Source organism: Myodes glareolus, chromosome 14, assembly GCF_982192425.1.
Source record: "Myodes glareolus chromosome 14, mMyoGla1.1, whole genome shotgun sequence".
Lineage (NCBI taxonomy): Eukaryota > Metazoa > Chordata > Mammalia > Rodentia > Cricetidae > Myodes > Myodes glareolus.
In genome coordinates this window covers 47950371-47966476 of record NC_142039.1, presented here as the reverse complement: position 1 = coordinate 47966476, position 16106 = coordinate 47950371, and the positions used below count along the sequence as shown (strand labels likewise).

Genomic DNA, 16106 nt, shown 5'->3' with positions numbered 1-16106 from the left:
TAAATAGACTGGGGGAGTGGTCAAGATTTTGGCGAACTGTCTTGACTCTCCTCCGGGGAGGGGTCAAGGTTTGGCAGGCATAGGGACGGGTTCTCCAAAGATGGAGGCCAGAGACCTGGACTTACAGTCATTGTCTCAAATCCTGAGCTTTAGTCCTTGGTTCTATAAGCATTTAATGAGCACTCATTAGTATATATCACAGGGCTATAAAAATAGAACCTGTGCTTTGTGTGTAACTACTTGGAAAATATAGACATGTAAGCCGGTTATTGAATTATGCAGTGTTATTTGCAACAATACATGTCTTACTGGTGATAATCCAGGGGTCTATCTAGAACATACACAAAGAGCACCTAACTGAAATGTAAGGAATCTGGGGGTGGAGTGTCTCAGTATAACACTTGCCCAGCACGAGGGAGGCTCTGGGTTCATCCTCAGCATAGTGCTCATTTCCCCTTAGCCTCAAAGTGAGAAACAGGAAAATCATCACTGTGCCTTAAAAGAGAAGTAGGACGCAGCCAGATAGATAAGCAGAGACCAGCAGGTGGGCAGTGAGCTAGGTGGATACAGGTGTGTCTCCTGCAGCCTGAAAGGGAGGCAGTGGCTCTAGAAAAGGGATAGATAGGTTGCAGGGCAGTGAGTCAGGAGTGACTGATGCCTGCTGAGCCCAGTGAAGTTCTCCTTAATGTAGAATTAGTCTTGAAGGTGGTGAGCCCCTAAAGGGCTCATAGTGAGGGCCCCATGTGGTGGAGTGCTGAGGAGAGTAGGCTAGGTAGTACCACTGTAGATTCAGTAGGAGACCAGGTAAAGGGCAACAGTCAGTGAGCTTAGCAGATGAAATAAAGTATGGTAGGGCATGTAAAGGTGGCAGTATTGGATCATTGGTTGTCTATGTGCAAAATAATAAGAGGAAAATGATCTGTGAGACATTTACATTTCTAGCCTTAAACAAAGGAAAAGGGAGCTGGTTAGGTGAGGAGATATAGAGGAAAAGTTCTTTTCAGTTTCTGTGTAACCTGAGACTGGAATTCCTGAGAGTTGATCACTGACTGTCTTCCTATCACTCACTCTACCTCCTTGTATTGAATTGGGCAAATGAGCTTTAAATAGTTTTGTATTTTGCTTTTTGTTTATTTTGTTTTGTTTTGTTTTTCAAGACAGGGTTTCTCTGTAGCTTTCTTTTGTGCTGTTTCTTTGGTGCTTGTCCTGGAACTTGCTCTGTAGACCAAGCTGGCCTCAAACTCACAGAGATCTGCCTGTCTCTGTCTCCCGAGTGCTGGGATTAAAGACGTGCACCACCACCACCTGACTTGAATAATTTTGGAGTAGAAAATGTATCAATACAGTCTTACCTAGAACTGGACCCAGCATGCTATCAAACTGACCCGCCAGACAAGATATATGCACCAGTGCAACAGTGGCAGGACAATTCTGGGGGGAACCAACGTCTTTGGGATTTTTAGGCTTGTCCCTGGTGTGAAACCCATGGCTGAAAAGGTCTTAAATCCTAGTGGGAAACCTTTTCTTGTTTTGTTAAATAGTTCTGTTGTCAAACTGCCTTCTCAATAAGTGTGTGTGTGTGTGTTTATACATACAGATTTGTGTTGCTCCCAATGTTGGTCAGCGAACCTTCTTTTTGTTGTGGAAGAGCAAGTGAAAAGATTGGAAGAACCAGAGGATGTGGGCCAGGTGCTGGGAAATGTCCTTAGGAGCTAGCTCACAGTCGCTGTGGTCACCTGCACAGGACAGGGTTGTTAGGAGCTCACAGTCGCTGTGGTCACCTGCACAGGACAGGGTTGTTAGGAGCTCACAGTCGCTGTGGTCACCTGCACAGGACAGGGTTGTTAGGAGCTCACAGTCGCTGTGGTCACCTGCACAGGACAGTGTTGTTAGGAGCTCACAGTCCCTTGGGTTTAACCTGCACAGGACAGGGTTGTTAGAAGCTTGCAGTCCCATGGGTTTAACCTGCACAGGACAGGGTTGTTAGAAGCTCGCAGTCCCTTGGGTTTAACCTACACAGGACAGGGTTGTTAGGAGCTCACAGTCGCTGTGGTCACCTGCACAGGACAGTGTTGTTAGGAGCTCACAGTCCCTTGGGTTTAACCTGCACAGGACAGGGTTGTTAGGAGCTCACAGTCGCTGTGGTCACCTACACAGGACAGGGTTGTTAGGAGCTCACAGTCGCTTGGGTTTTACCTGCACAGGACAGTGTTGTTAGGAGCTCACAGACCCTTGGGTTTAACTTGCACAGAACTTGCACAAGATGAAAGCCATCAAGACTCCAGCGAGGACTGGGGAGGGGCTCATGAGGTTCCACCCTTAGCTGAGGTGTTGTTGATGCAGCTGATGGCTGCTGTAGGAGAGAGGCATGTTTCTGCAACAGTGTGGCCATTGGTAGGTTTTCATGCTTCGGTGGATAGCCCCACATTTTGTGTATACGGATAGCACTAATTATACTCAATGAGGTTAATAAAAAATGTACAAAGGTGATAGGTTTAAAAAATCTGAAGTTAGGAGGAACATGTGTTAGGAGGGGCTGGGTGAGTTATAGAAAGTAATGATGGGGGCATATGGTCACATTGTATACATATATGAAATTGTCAAAGAACAAATTTAAAATATTTAAAAAGTGTTGGGCAGATGAGGTGAGGTAACTTGTTTGCACTCTGAAGTGAGAAGAAGCCTTGTCAGTCTTGGAGTGGTGTGAGCATGTGCACAGTGGTGTGTGTGCTGCCTTTGTAGTAGCATGCCTTGGGAAGCAAGCATGTGAGCTGCCATCGTATGTCTAGTGAAAATGTTGTAAAGATTTACTCTTAAATTTACAAACACATCCCGAGATACACAGCTGGGGTTAGTGTAGCAATGGTAGTTGAAGCAGTGAGACAGAGTATTTTAATCCAAGTAGTATGTATAAGATGAAATGACCAGGCCAGAGGCTTAGAACACTAAATAAGAATCAAGTCTGTGAGAAAGAAACTGAGTTCTACTAATTGATTGGCTGCTATGTATTTATTAAGTTGTATTCAGAAAAGAAAAAAGATGAACAGCCCAAATTTTAGACTTTCCCAAGCTTGTATTGAAACCAATTGGTTCATGAGAGTTACCAACGTCAGCTCTCTCATTCCTGGTGACACCTGTGTGTGTGTGTGTGTGTGCGCGCGCACACATGATGTGGATCTGTAAGGCCCCCGGCTGTGGCATGCTGTCTGAGTAAGCAGTGTACACTGTCTCAGGCATTCTGTTCTAGCAGTCAGTTAGAGAGAGCAGCTAGCTAGTCATCCTGGCGCCTGTTGAAACAGAGGCACTCAAAGTAGGTTTGGTCTTTGGGGGGCCCTGCCTTTGCCAATGTCAGTGTGCATTTTTGAGGTGTTTTAACTCTCCAGCTGCTTTCACATTTGCTTTTCTACTCTCACATAGCTTGTCTTTCCCTGGGAACAAACTGTGTGATGGTTGGGAACTCCTGTGTTGTTCCAGCTCCTGTATTCCCATGAGGCACAACACAAAACACACACACACACACACACACACACACACACACACACACACAGCAATCACTTCTATGATCTCACATCTCAAGTTGTCAGTACAAAGAAAGGGACTAGTGTGGTCACTTTGAAATAGGAGACAGCATAATGTCTACTTTAAATAAACATGCCTGAAATTATAAACCACAGTCAGAATGACAAAACTAGATTTTCTGGTGGCCGTAAGAGACAGGTATGCATGTAATGGATCAGTGTGGAGTGTGACAGCAACTGCTTCCCCTGCTGCGCTGGGGCACATATTACTGTTCTGTGAGTCCAGCCGCTTGTAGTGGCCGCTATGGTGGGCATGGTAGCTTTGCCATTACGTTTTCCCTGGGGCTCATGTGTAACTGTGAGGCAGTGATACTCTTTGTCCAAATCAACTCATGAGGGCCATTCCCAGTTAAGGAGGAAGGGTGTTTGAGACCCAGTACCAGTCTATTGGCGCCTGCGGGCAAAGGCATGGCCATCCAACCCAGATACGTTTGTTCTGTGGCCACTCACTGAACACCCAAACGCTTACCAGTTGTCTTCAGATTGAGCGTTCTTTGTGTGAGGGTGGAGCAGGTATGTGTGGATTAGCACACACGCAGGATTTCCCTCAGATGATTTTTTGGACACCCAGCTGATGTCTTTGTCTTCATCACTAGTCCCGCTCTCCTGCACGGTGCTGTGGTCTGCTTACGTCCTAGGAAAGAAAGACACTTAGAGCACTTTGGGGCTGCTGCTGGTTGTATCTGCTGTGTAGATCCTGGTTTCATTACGCTCATATATTTTATCATTTACTGTCTCTCCCAGTTGTCAGAATTATAACAACTAAATTTTTATTGTGGATGCCGTAAAAATCACGGCAGTATCATAATTTTTACAAAAGTTGTCTATATAATTTTCAACATTGTATAAATTCAAATTCCCAGTTCACAAATTTTGGTGTAAGTTAAATTTTTTCATAGCTTATAATTTCTTCCTACAAAATTATCTCTAGAAAATGTATAGATGTTATTTAACAGTGTGTTTTCTATAGGTTCTTATTTTCATATTTTTGGAGTTAAAATTATTAGCTGAAAATTTCTTGTTACTTTAAAATGATGAGAATAATTCAATTTTGAACTCAGACTGTTAGCTTCAAATTCTTTCGTTGCATAGAAAAAGGAATTTGCTGGTGTAAGACTCAAACTTCACGTATAAATAAGTAGTCTTTAAAAAAAATTCTGTTCCATGAGCTTATCCAATTACAAACTTAAACTCACGAAGTTTGTATTTTTAAAATGATAAACAAGTGCTTTAAGTTAGTTTTTCTTGAAGAAAGTTTTAAAATTCTAATCAACTTTCAAATACTCGCTCAAGCCTTCATTGCGTGGCCTGGTGGGAAGAAGGGAATGTACTTCTCATCCCACAATAGAGGTTTAGTATGCACATTAAATAACATGTGGGAAAGACAGCGCTCTTGACCAAACGAAGTTTTTATATCAGACCTTTAAAATTTCAACAGAATTTAAACATTATTTAGATAAAACAATCATGTTACAAAGACGACTTTTAACAGGATCAGGCCACCCACAGTGTGGCTATGGTGTGCAAGCCACCCAGTGAGACGAGGTGAGGTTTTCATCTTTGCTTAAAGTATAGTCACTAGACCAGATAATGTAGAAACTTTTTACAAGCAGGTCAGACAGCTGAAAGCAGTTTATCCTCTCTCTCTCTTTTTTCCTCATAGCTAATTAAAATAATTCACATGTTTCAAAATTTAAACTGTTTTTTGTATAGCAAATTTTGTCTTAGAAAAACAGCATTCATTAAAGTGATACATATAATTTGTGCTTTTTAAAGGAAAGAATCTTACGAAATGTCCTGCTTGTACCTAATTTTATTAGATTCAGCTGATTTAAGAAACAGTAATGACGCTGTGTTAAGGTTTTGTCATTTAGGTTTATATAATTCTCTGTGCCTGCAGCAGAGGGATAGATAATTCTGTCAAGAAGTAGGGTTAGTTGTCATGACTGTTCTTAAGAGCTTTTTCTGAAAACAGTTTCCCTTCTCTAATTTATTTCCTGATAGTGTGATATACAATTAATAAAACTTAACTGGTGTGTGTGTTCCTCATTCTCCAAAATAATGAAATAGCCTAAGCACCCACAATTGGTAAAAAAATTTCGACGAGTAGATAAAATAAGTTTAGAGTCACATTGGAAAAAATTACTTAGGCTTAGTAAATGTTGTTGCTTTTAATTAGATACCATTCTTAACATGTGAAAGGACTTATAAAACATTTTATTTTAGTAAACCGTGAAAGATCTCTATATAGGTAGCTTTTGTGTTCAAATTCAGGTCACTGTCACCTATGTTCTTTTCCTCTGTTGGAAACAGGAGCGAGTAACACTGCTGACACATTATTTCAAGAAGTGTTAGGTCGAAAAGACAAAGCCGATTCCACTAGGAATGCCCTCAATGTGCTGCAGCGATTTAAATTTCTCTTCAACCTTCCTCTCAATATTAAACGGAACATTCAGAAGGTAGAGTATGTGCAGCCATAGATGCTGCCCGTGTTAAAGCTGCCTTAAGGTATTTTAGATTAACCAGTGTGCTTACTGCTCTTTCCTGACGATCTCACGGTGCTTCTTCTTTTCAAGGGGGATTATGATGTGGTCATTAATGATTATGAAAAAGCCAAGTCACTCTTTGGGAAAACAGAGGTGCAAGTTTTCAAGAAATGTAAGATTTTTTTTTTGTTACTTCTAGACCTTTCCTTTGCTGTTTTAAGAAGGATGTGGCGTGTATATTCTACAAAGAGTGCTGCTTGCATCTTAGATCTCGTTTATGTGGTGCTGTCTTTAAAATGTAAAACAATTGGTTCAAAATAAGGTCACAAGTTTTCTTCCTGCTATGCAGTGGGAATGAGCACGTATGGTGGGCGCTGGTCTTAGACACTCTGCTGCTTACTAACCACAGTGCTAGTGAAAGCTTTCATACTAGAAGAAAGCGGTGACAAGCATTTTAGAGATGTGGAAACATGCATTTCAGTCTTGAAACAGAGTATTTATGAGTTCTAATCTTACTCTAAAGCAAGCTCAATACTTCTAAAAATTACTCTGAATACCAGGTTTACAAAAGAAGAGCTTAAATATCTTATGGCTGAGAACTTATTAACTAGGAGAAATACCATAGATCTTATTAAATTTAAAAGAATGAAACCCATAAGGTCTCAAAAAGCAGAATTTATTTCTTTACTGTGGTGAAACTTACATGCAATGAAATGCACAGACCTTACATGTTACAGGTCACTGAGTTCTGACGAATGCTTGTGCCTCCCGTACACTTGGGATGGTGTGTTTTGATCCCTCCACAAAGGTCCCTTGTGTGTCTTCTCAATCAAAAAGCAACTAGTATTCCACTTTCTGAAATTTGATTTTAAGTTCAGTTCTGTAAATCTTGTATCTTTTAAAAATAGATTATGCTGAAGTAGAAGCAGGAATTGAAGATCTAAGAGAATTACTTCTAAAGAAATTGCTCGAGACTCCATCAACCTTACATGACCAAAAGCGTTACATAAGGTAAAACTTCTGCAAGAATTATGACAGATTGTGTATATGTATGGGATATATTGTGAAACTTGCAAAGCTTATTTGGGGCAATCAGGAAAGTAATGAAGTAGTGAAAGGGAAGACAATAGAAATTTGGAGGTATTTGGTATAGGACATGAACATTGCTTGAATATGAATAAATAGGTAGCAGTTATGAGAAGGAAAGATGACCTGCCAGGCTGACCAAAGGAAAAACAATTTCACCGCTCAGTCACCTGTTTCTCCATCTGACTTCCAGGTGGTCTGGGTGCTCCGTAAGTAGGTGTTCCACTGTGGGAGGTTAGAGCTCAGGGATGGCTGGACGGTAGCCAAGGGTGTGGGGATGTTTCTGTGAAAATATGTCAGTTTATAAGCCTGTAGTGATCATTGAAAGAAGCAGTTGTGGTAATATTAGGTTGGGAATACTTTAAAAAATAACCATTAGAATTAGAAGAGATGGCCTCTCGGGGTGGTAGAGAAGCTGAGGACCGAGCATGTCTGTAGAAACGAACCTTTCATGCTGGGCAGCTCGCACAGGTGCCCTTCAGTTTCTTCATCTGCAGAGCGAACACAACAGGCAACAGACCCGCGTCTCAGGGTTGTTGGGAAGGTGATCCATCCAAGGAGTGTTAGGAGCAGGCTGTAAGTTTTATCTGTGCATAACTTACACACTTGGAGATGAAACATAAACCATAAGATTTTTTTTTTAATCTGGGATTTAAAAATACTGACTTATTTTCTGCTTGGCTATCATAAGTGTGGTCTGTTTTTAGAAGAAACTGTTATTTCCCAAATTCACTGACTTCTTTAGTGAAATCTACTAAAAATTCAGTAACTTGAAAATGAAATAGACTACATATTTGTACACATTTGCCTGTGGCCATTGAAAATACTGTCTTTAGGCCTGGGAAGATGGCCTGGCCCCAACACTGTTGGGAGGGACTAATGACCTGCACTTAAATGTTTTCTAGTGATGGGAGCGGTGGGAGCAGATGTAGGACAGGGTTTAGCAATGGAGCAGAGAGCAGTGAAATTGACTGCTGCTGCTGCTGCTGGGAAATGCAGGCTATGGTCACACTGGACTGGGTCCTATCTGTGTTTTCTTTCTGGCCAAAGGGCCGAAGTGGGCAGAGGAACCTGGGCTTGTTCAGCACACACAGCCCGGACACCTGCTTCCCTGGTGTCACAGGCCCCCCTTGCCTGTCTGAGGAAATGTATACACAAGGAACTTTTCTGGATGCAGAGAGAGTAGAAGTAAACTCGGTACGAATCAGCCAAGTGCCCCAGAGGGTTAGCGCCCTTGTCACATATGAATGAGCTAAATTTGCTTCCAGCTGTACACTGAACTCCTGAGTCCAAAATTGAGAAGGCACTGAGAAATCTGGTGATTATCTTTAAAAACCACATTTTTAGCATTAATGAATAGAAAAATAAAATGAGATCAGAGCCAGGTCAAGTCTGTTTGGCTTTAATGTCTGCGGTGATAGGGCCTGTGAGCACCAGGTAAAGCCAGACAGCCTGGGCACAGCCACATGTGTCAGATTGTGGCTGCCGTGTATACTGCTGTGCTGCCCAACTCCCCCCAGGCGGAACTGAAGACAGCCTCTCCCTGTAGCTCAGCCAGAAGCAGAGCGTCCTCTCTTCTCTCTGTGGCAGTGTGGCCCTGCTTCTGGAGCGGCTCAGTCACCAAAGAAAATGGCTGAAAATGCTTTTGGGTTTCCTTTATTTTCCCCAGAGTTGAGCCCATTCTCATTGAACATGTGCCTCCTTAAATTCTAAAACACTTAATCTGTGCTCGTCAGAATTAAGAGTCTTTATCTCCCTACCTTCCTAGAAAGCCTCTTTCAAAAATGTTCTTCAATATGCCATTAAAAAGAAAAGCAATAACCTCTACCTTCTGAACAAAGATCTTTGTAATGAAACTGCCAGTTTTAAGCTTTGTATTAAAATGAAAAGAGATGTACTGGAGTCTAGAACAGAACATCACACTTTCTAACGGAAACATTCCCTAGGGTTTTTGAGACAGGAACTTCACTTTTCTTCATAAATATTTCTAAGAGCCTTCGGTTTCATATTAAGCTAATAGAGGATTATTAAAAAATTCAGGGCCATAGTGTATATGTTAAAGAGATTTAGAATTTTAAAAGTTACAAAGCAAATTTACTGGTCTCCTGCTTAAGGGCCCCAGTGCTACAGTGACTGCATTCTTAGCCAGTGTCTTCATGGTGGAAAGGGTGGAAAGGCAGCAGCTTCTGTAAGGGAGCGTGCTCTGCGTTGCTGTGGACAGAGAACTGGGGGTGAACGGAAGTGCTAGGTGCGCTGCAGTGTCCAGATGCACGGCAGCCATACTGATAGGGAGAGTGTTGCAACTGCTGTTCTCGCGGGAAAGAACAGATCGTGTGTTCTTAGGAAAGGAAAGACACAAACTACTATTTGCTGCATTTATATCCCAGTTAATAAAAGAGTCAAGCTCTGTGGGAGAGGAAAAATCAGATTGGATTTGGGGAGCTTGTTTGGATTGAATTCCTCATAGTAAGCTAAATGTAATTTGTTGGAATGTGGTTTTCTTCTGAGGATTGTGTTCTCACAAATGAGGAAGGCTCTTAGGTGCCTTCTTTACATGGGTAAATCCTTCCTTTAAGTTGGCTTCCTCCCACTCAGCACATAGACACAACTGTTTGCAGCCCCTGGACAATTGCAGGGAGAACAGACAACCATCTCAGTGCTTGGCAGGCAGAATTGCTGCTCCCTGGGGAGTCAGGCCTCTGGGCCATTAGCTCCTGAGAGTCAGGGTTGGCGAGGGGCGTTCCTAAATGCATACCAGGATTCTGCTCAACATCTTGTTTGTTGTGAACTTATTACAAAATGGATTTGTTTCTCCACTGATTAGCTGCTAATTGAGATGTCTGAGTAATGAGTACCCACTCCTGAAGAAATGCGGGCATGCCCCACGGTGATTAGGACTTGGCTAAGGTCACAGCTTGTAACCATCAATGAACATTTATCACGGACCACAAATTTTTAACCTCAAGACAAAAGAAGCTGAGGGTTAGAAACTATTTTAGGGCGGTAAGCCCATTCGAGCGTGCTTCTGGAGTTGGCACGTGTGTATTATACAAGGGCTCAGAGCCAAGCAAGTAATGTTTGACAGAAAAATTTCAGTTGAAATATATTTAAATTTTTTAGATGGATGTGGGTATTTCTTGTGCAAAGAAAACTTTAAATATTTTAAGAACTATTGAAAGTTAAGAAAGTGTCCATCTGTACTACATTTCATAGAGAAATTGTCCCTCAGTTGTGAATTAGTTTACGCCCTAGAGGTAAGTGCATATTGTTAGAGACCTTAAGTTTCAGTGGCCTCTAACATACGACATCGCAGGACAGTGTCACATTGCCATCCAGTGGCCGTATTTCATACCAGAAAGGGGGAGATTTTCCACTCAGTGCCCTCTGCTGGCTCCCACCTAGGTTAAATGAAATAACTATCCAGTAATGAAACACATGAGAGAGGTGACTTTAAATGTAAAGTTAATTTTTCCCTCTTTCTCAAAAATAAAAAAAAAAGAACAAAACCCACCCCAGGTTTAGGTTGAACAGCTTTGCTTTGTGGGTCTTGATTAATGCTTACTGTAATGTGGTTTATAGGAGTGGAGTAGATTAGAGGGATGGCCAGTGGATCTCTGTGCACTCTGGTCCGCTGGTTTCTTCTTCCCCGACTCTCCTCATCTTTCTGTTTGTTTCTCTCCCTCCCCCTTTTCCTTCTCCCTCTACCTACCCCTTTTGTTTTTCTTTCTTATTTTTCTTTAAATAAGAAAGTGAGAATAAGTTGAAATGTGAAGAAGTGTTCTTAAGTTCTAAGTGTTCTTGACTTAGGTAAAGAGATGAATTAAAAGCCTGCAGCTGGGTCTGCAAAAAATGGCTCAGTTGTTAAGAGCACTGGCTGCTCTCCTAGAGAACCTGGGCTTGATTTCCAGTAACCACATAGACATTCACAGCTGCCAGTGCCAGGGAACCCACAGCCATCTTTGGAAGTCCACAGACACCAGGGACACTATATACATAATATGGGCGTGTGCGTATACATGAAATTAAAAAGGGAAAAACCCACAGCTTTATTATTTTCTGTTGAGTGAAAACAATTTAATACATTTCATTATGAACAAAATATTAAAGGCAAATATTGACAACTGCTTTTCTAGTTAGTTGAGTTTTAGTTTTTCTTTAAAAAATGGTAGTGCTGTTACAGCAGTCCTTGCCTTTGCTCTTATAACAGGAGGCCTCTTGCCCTTTGTTCTTTCAGGTATCTCTCTGACCTCCATGCGCCTGGTGACCCTGCCTGGCAGTGTATCGGAGCTCAGCACAAGTGGACGCTCAAGCTCATGCAAGACTGCAAAGAGGGCCACATGAAGAGCCTAAAAGGCAAGAGATTCTCTTCCAGCTTACTTGTTAGTGCTTAGTAGTTAATAGAATGGTGACGAGAGTTTTTTGTTTGTTTGTTTGTTTTGTTGTTGTTGTTTGTTTTCTGTTTTTCGAGACAGGGTTTCTCTGTAGCTTTGGGGCCTGTCCTAGAACCTTGTAGACCAGGCTGACCTCGAACTCTCAGAGATCCGCCTGTCTCTGCCTCCTGAGTGCTGGGATTAAAGGCATGTGCCATCACTGCCCAGCTTGAGATTTTCCTGATATTGGTAGCTGTCGTCATTGCTGTTGGCCCCGTGCCCCACTGTTTAGCACTCTACCTACCAGTGGGTGCCAAAAATAAGGGAGAGCACTCTTAATAAATCTGTGGTTTGGGTTGTCCAGCAGTATTGGCAAAACTTTTTTCTTTGCTGGGAGAGTTAAATTTTACAAGGGGATGGCACAGTGCATGGTGCGGTAGAAGCTGCACTAGTCCTTGGTAAGATCCCCTCTTCTTCAGGCCTGTCGGGTCACTTGTGGACCAGGTGGGTACCAAGTGCTAGACAGACAGTGCTGGGTATAAGAGAAGCAGGCCTTGCCTCCTGGGGTCCCTGGAAGAGGAAGGGCAATGTGCTGACATGCAACTAGGCAGTTACAGCAACAGTGCCAGAACAAGTGAGTAAAAGGAAAACGACAAAGCTTCTGAAGGAAGGTAACTGAGAAGAGTATTTCAGACAGTTGGTTTTGACAGCATATGATATGGACAGTCTTTGGAAATCTTCAGAGTGCCAGGCAGTCATTTTTCAGTCCACTCAGTTCCATAGACTGACCATCAGAACCTCAGAAAATTTTTAACATCTGTCATCTACTAGTTTCTACTCAGGCATACCCAGCATTTTGACATTATGACAGAAAATTGTGCTCTACAAAGTTCAAGTTCTCAATCTTGAGAGTCAAAAAAGCAAAACAAACAAATCCACCCAATAGACAGACAAACAAAACAAATCCAGTTTTATGTAAATTTATGGCTATGTGATAGCTACATTCATGGCTGTCATGTGGCTCAAGCAGCCCACAGGTTAAGGACTGGATATGCCTGCCCAGTTCTCTGCCGGCAGAAGACGGAGTACAGGTCACATGTAGACAGGCTGCATCGTCAGTGTCCTGCCAGAGCCCAGGACAGTGGGAAGCAGACCTGCTGCAGCTTTGGGTTTATGAACACATAAAAAATATTTTCAGATGCTGTAAGTAGGTTTGATTATAATTGTGCAAAGGTTGGGAAGTGCAGAGAGACTATGAAATCATATTGCGGGGTACCAGGGTACCTAGCCTGGCGGCAGGAGGACAAAAAAGGTTTCTGGAGCCGTGATAATGGTGCTCAACACCGCCGTCGCTCACTGGCTGCACACAGAATGCCTCTGACAGTGGACTGTCTTACCTGCCCTTGTGAGAAACAGTCTGAAGAGATAATTTAGTATGAAAGTATACAAATTTCTGGGGTATTTCTGCTTGCTTGTTTGAAAACAACATCCTTGAAAGTCTGATGCCACTTCTACCTGAGAGAGCTGATCTCCAGTATTCTACCACCCAAAGATCTGAATCTTGCTTTCCTCCATGCATGACACTGTGTGAATTAGACAAGTGCTCTTTCCTGCTGTCTTCATGTTCTGCATTGCTATGTATATTTGTATTTCTGCGCTTAAAATCAGCATTTCAAAAGAAAAGGTGAAAAGCTCACATGTAATCAGATCCCTCTAGTTTTTTTTTCTTGAGAGTGTGTGTAGAACTTCCTCAGTAGAGAGAATATTAGTTATAAGCTTTACCTAGTTCATTTCATAGCTTTTTCTCAATTGAAAGTAAACTATGGCACCTTACAGCTCCTTGAACCAACTCTGCAGACTTCATGATAATACCATTTAATTTCCTAAACTCATTAGGCAAATTTAAATGGGCAATTATTGAATTTAATTTTTCATTTAGCCTTCTGAATATGCTTAAATGTACCTTTTTGCTAATAAATACTAGTATGAATTATTTGAGTAATTTTTATGTTATTTTTTTAAAGTAAAGTTTTTTAAGATTTATTTATTTATTATGTATACATATATCCTGTAGGCCAGAAGAGGGCACCAGATTTCATTACAGATGACTGTGAACCACCATGTGGTTGCTGGGAATTGAACTCAGGACCTCTGGAAGAGCAGTCAGTGCTCTTAACCTCTGAATCACCTCTCCAGCCCCTATTCAAATAATTTTTAAACTATAGTTTTTATTCCTTGAAAGTTTCTAATATTTATACAGTGTATATTGACCATATCCGTCCAATGTTACCTTCTTCCAGTTTCCCCTCGTGCCCCAACCCATCTCCCTCTCAACTTTATGACTTCTTTTTATTTTTTCCTTTTGTTGTTAATATCCCCAAGTCCAAATAGTGCTGGATGTAAATAATTTATATATATAACATTTAATTAAAAGACTGATGTGATCTCTTGAAGAAGCAGTTCATATTATTTCATTTTAGAAAACTACATGCGTGTGCATGTACACACACAGTGCTGGGGACTAAATTCAGGACCTTATGTATACTGCCAGCCGCTAAGCTTATTTGACAGCAAGATACACACACGCACACACACACACACACACAATTTCGCATATACCTACCTTAGTTTAATTAGTTATTATCTTATAGCTGTTCCCTCACCCGCTACTCTCCTCTTCTTCATTCTTTACTATTTGAAGTAGGTCACATAATTATCTATAAATTTTTCAGAAGTAAGGGATATTTAAAATTTTTAAATTAAAATATCAGTATTGGTTCTTGAAATATTATCAGTGATTTATTTCTATTTGAGTGTTTCTGTTTCTTTGTTTATTTGTTTGTTTTTGAGACAGGATCTTTTTTTGTAGCCCAGGCTGGCCTAGAACTTGCAGTGATCCTCTGGTCTCCCGCTTCTGAATCCTGGAATTGCAGGTGTATGCCACTATTCTTGGTATTAATGACTTACTAATAACAAGTATCTGTCAGTTTTCAAGTTCAGTTTAATTTTCTCCAGTATCCTTTCTGTGTATTTATGCCATCCCTTTTTACACTTGATCTTAGCCAAAAGCCAAGAAGCAATGATCCCATTACTTCTTAACTGATACTTCTGTAGGCATATTGGCAATTGTGCCCTGTGCACAAGTTGAGTTTGTTTTCTAGCATAGAGGAGCCAATGGGAAAATACATCGATTTTGATCCTTTGCACGTGGATGTTTTCATGTCAGCATTTTGTGTGTATATGCCATTGCCTATGTTACCCCTTTAACACCTGCTTCCAGTTTGACAGGCAGTGTAGTGATGGTGACATGTTTCTGTGTGTGCGAGTCTTTATCTAAAACACATGCCTTAAGTGTAAGTTTACAGGAAATAAACAGATGTTCTGTCTTGTGATCAATAGTTGCCGATGAACTCCTATCAGATACTTAGAATTTTCTTAGTTAAGCATGCAGTAATGTAAGGCAGCGTGGAAGAAGGTCCTTCATCCGTCCTACACGGTGATGCGATGGAGGGGAGGGAGCTAGAGGGATCTGTAGCAGCGGCTGGCCTCAGGTCCGTCTCCTCTGCGAGGAGGTGTCACAGGAGTCCTCCATGCACTGAAGATGGGAAGGAGGAGCGTGTGTCCAGATAGGTGTCCCACCGTGCTGCTCTTGCTAGGTCTGTGAATCACATGTCTGCTGTGGGAGTTCCTTCAGCTCCTTCAGCCAATCGCCGCTGAGTTATACGGTTGAGGGTTGGGGGAGGAATTTTATAAGCACAGGAATCTTAAAAAAAAAAAAAAAAGAGGGATAATTGGATTATGGGATAAATAGATTTGTACTTGTGAGTTATTGCTTTTAGACAAACATATTGGTATCGATTCTTATATATTGATACAAAGTTAAATTATGTTGACTATTTTATGCATGCATGCTTCATGCTTCTACCTCTGTTTAAAACATTTTTATGTATTTGTATATATATATTGTATTGATATATGTATATTTACCATATTGCATTGTACACTTCTACCTCTGATTAAGATACTTATATATTGTTTATGTATTGATATATATATTTACCATATTGTAATGTATACTTGCACATTGTTTATATTTGGAGGTCACATTGTCCTCATTTATTGCACAATTGTTTATTATCTCAGTCTTTAAGTTAGATAGATATTGAGAATTATATAGATCAACAGTCATCTAAGTTTGTCATTTATAATTAGACTAATCAGGTTCTTTAGATATATAGAGATTATATTCAGTATAGATAGATAATCTTCAACCTCTTCAAAGAGCTGTAAAAAATGGCCTTTAATCTAATTCAGAGTTCTATGGTAGGGAGACACAATCACTCCTGACAACACTGATCTATGCCCGAGAGAATGTTGAGCACCAAAGACACTCCACCTGGAGCCTTTCTTCTTGGCAGAACTGGCCTTTGGGTAAAAAAAATGCTCATACCTCAACTACTGACAGAGTTACAGAATATCCGTAAATGGATAAAACAAGACTGTCATATCCTGCCAAGACAGGGTAAGATAGTTTTAAAGTTTCTTGCCTTTGAAAATGGTATGTCAGTTACATCAGGCCTTAGCCA

General features: G+C 41.2%; 1 protein-coding gene across 1 annotated transcript in view; it reads left to right on the top strand.

Annotated features, from left to right (window-relative positions):
* The window catches only part of Exoc2 (exocyst complex component 2), a 170053-nt gene that overhangs the window by 63235 nt on the left and 90712 nt on the right, over positions 1-16106 (top strand). Inside the window, exons 8-11 of the mRNA XM_048428015.3 lie at positions 5892-6037; positions 6155-6236; positions 6973-7075; positions 11385-11503. Of these exons, the coding sequence (XP_048283972.1) occupies positions 5892-6037; positions 6155-6236; positions 6973-7075; positions 11385-11503 (450 nt within the window). The remainder of the gene's footprint in view (positions 1-5891; positions 6038-6154; positions 6237-6972; positions 7076-11384; positions 11504-16106) is intronic.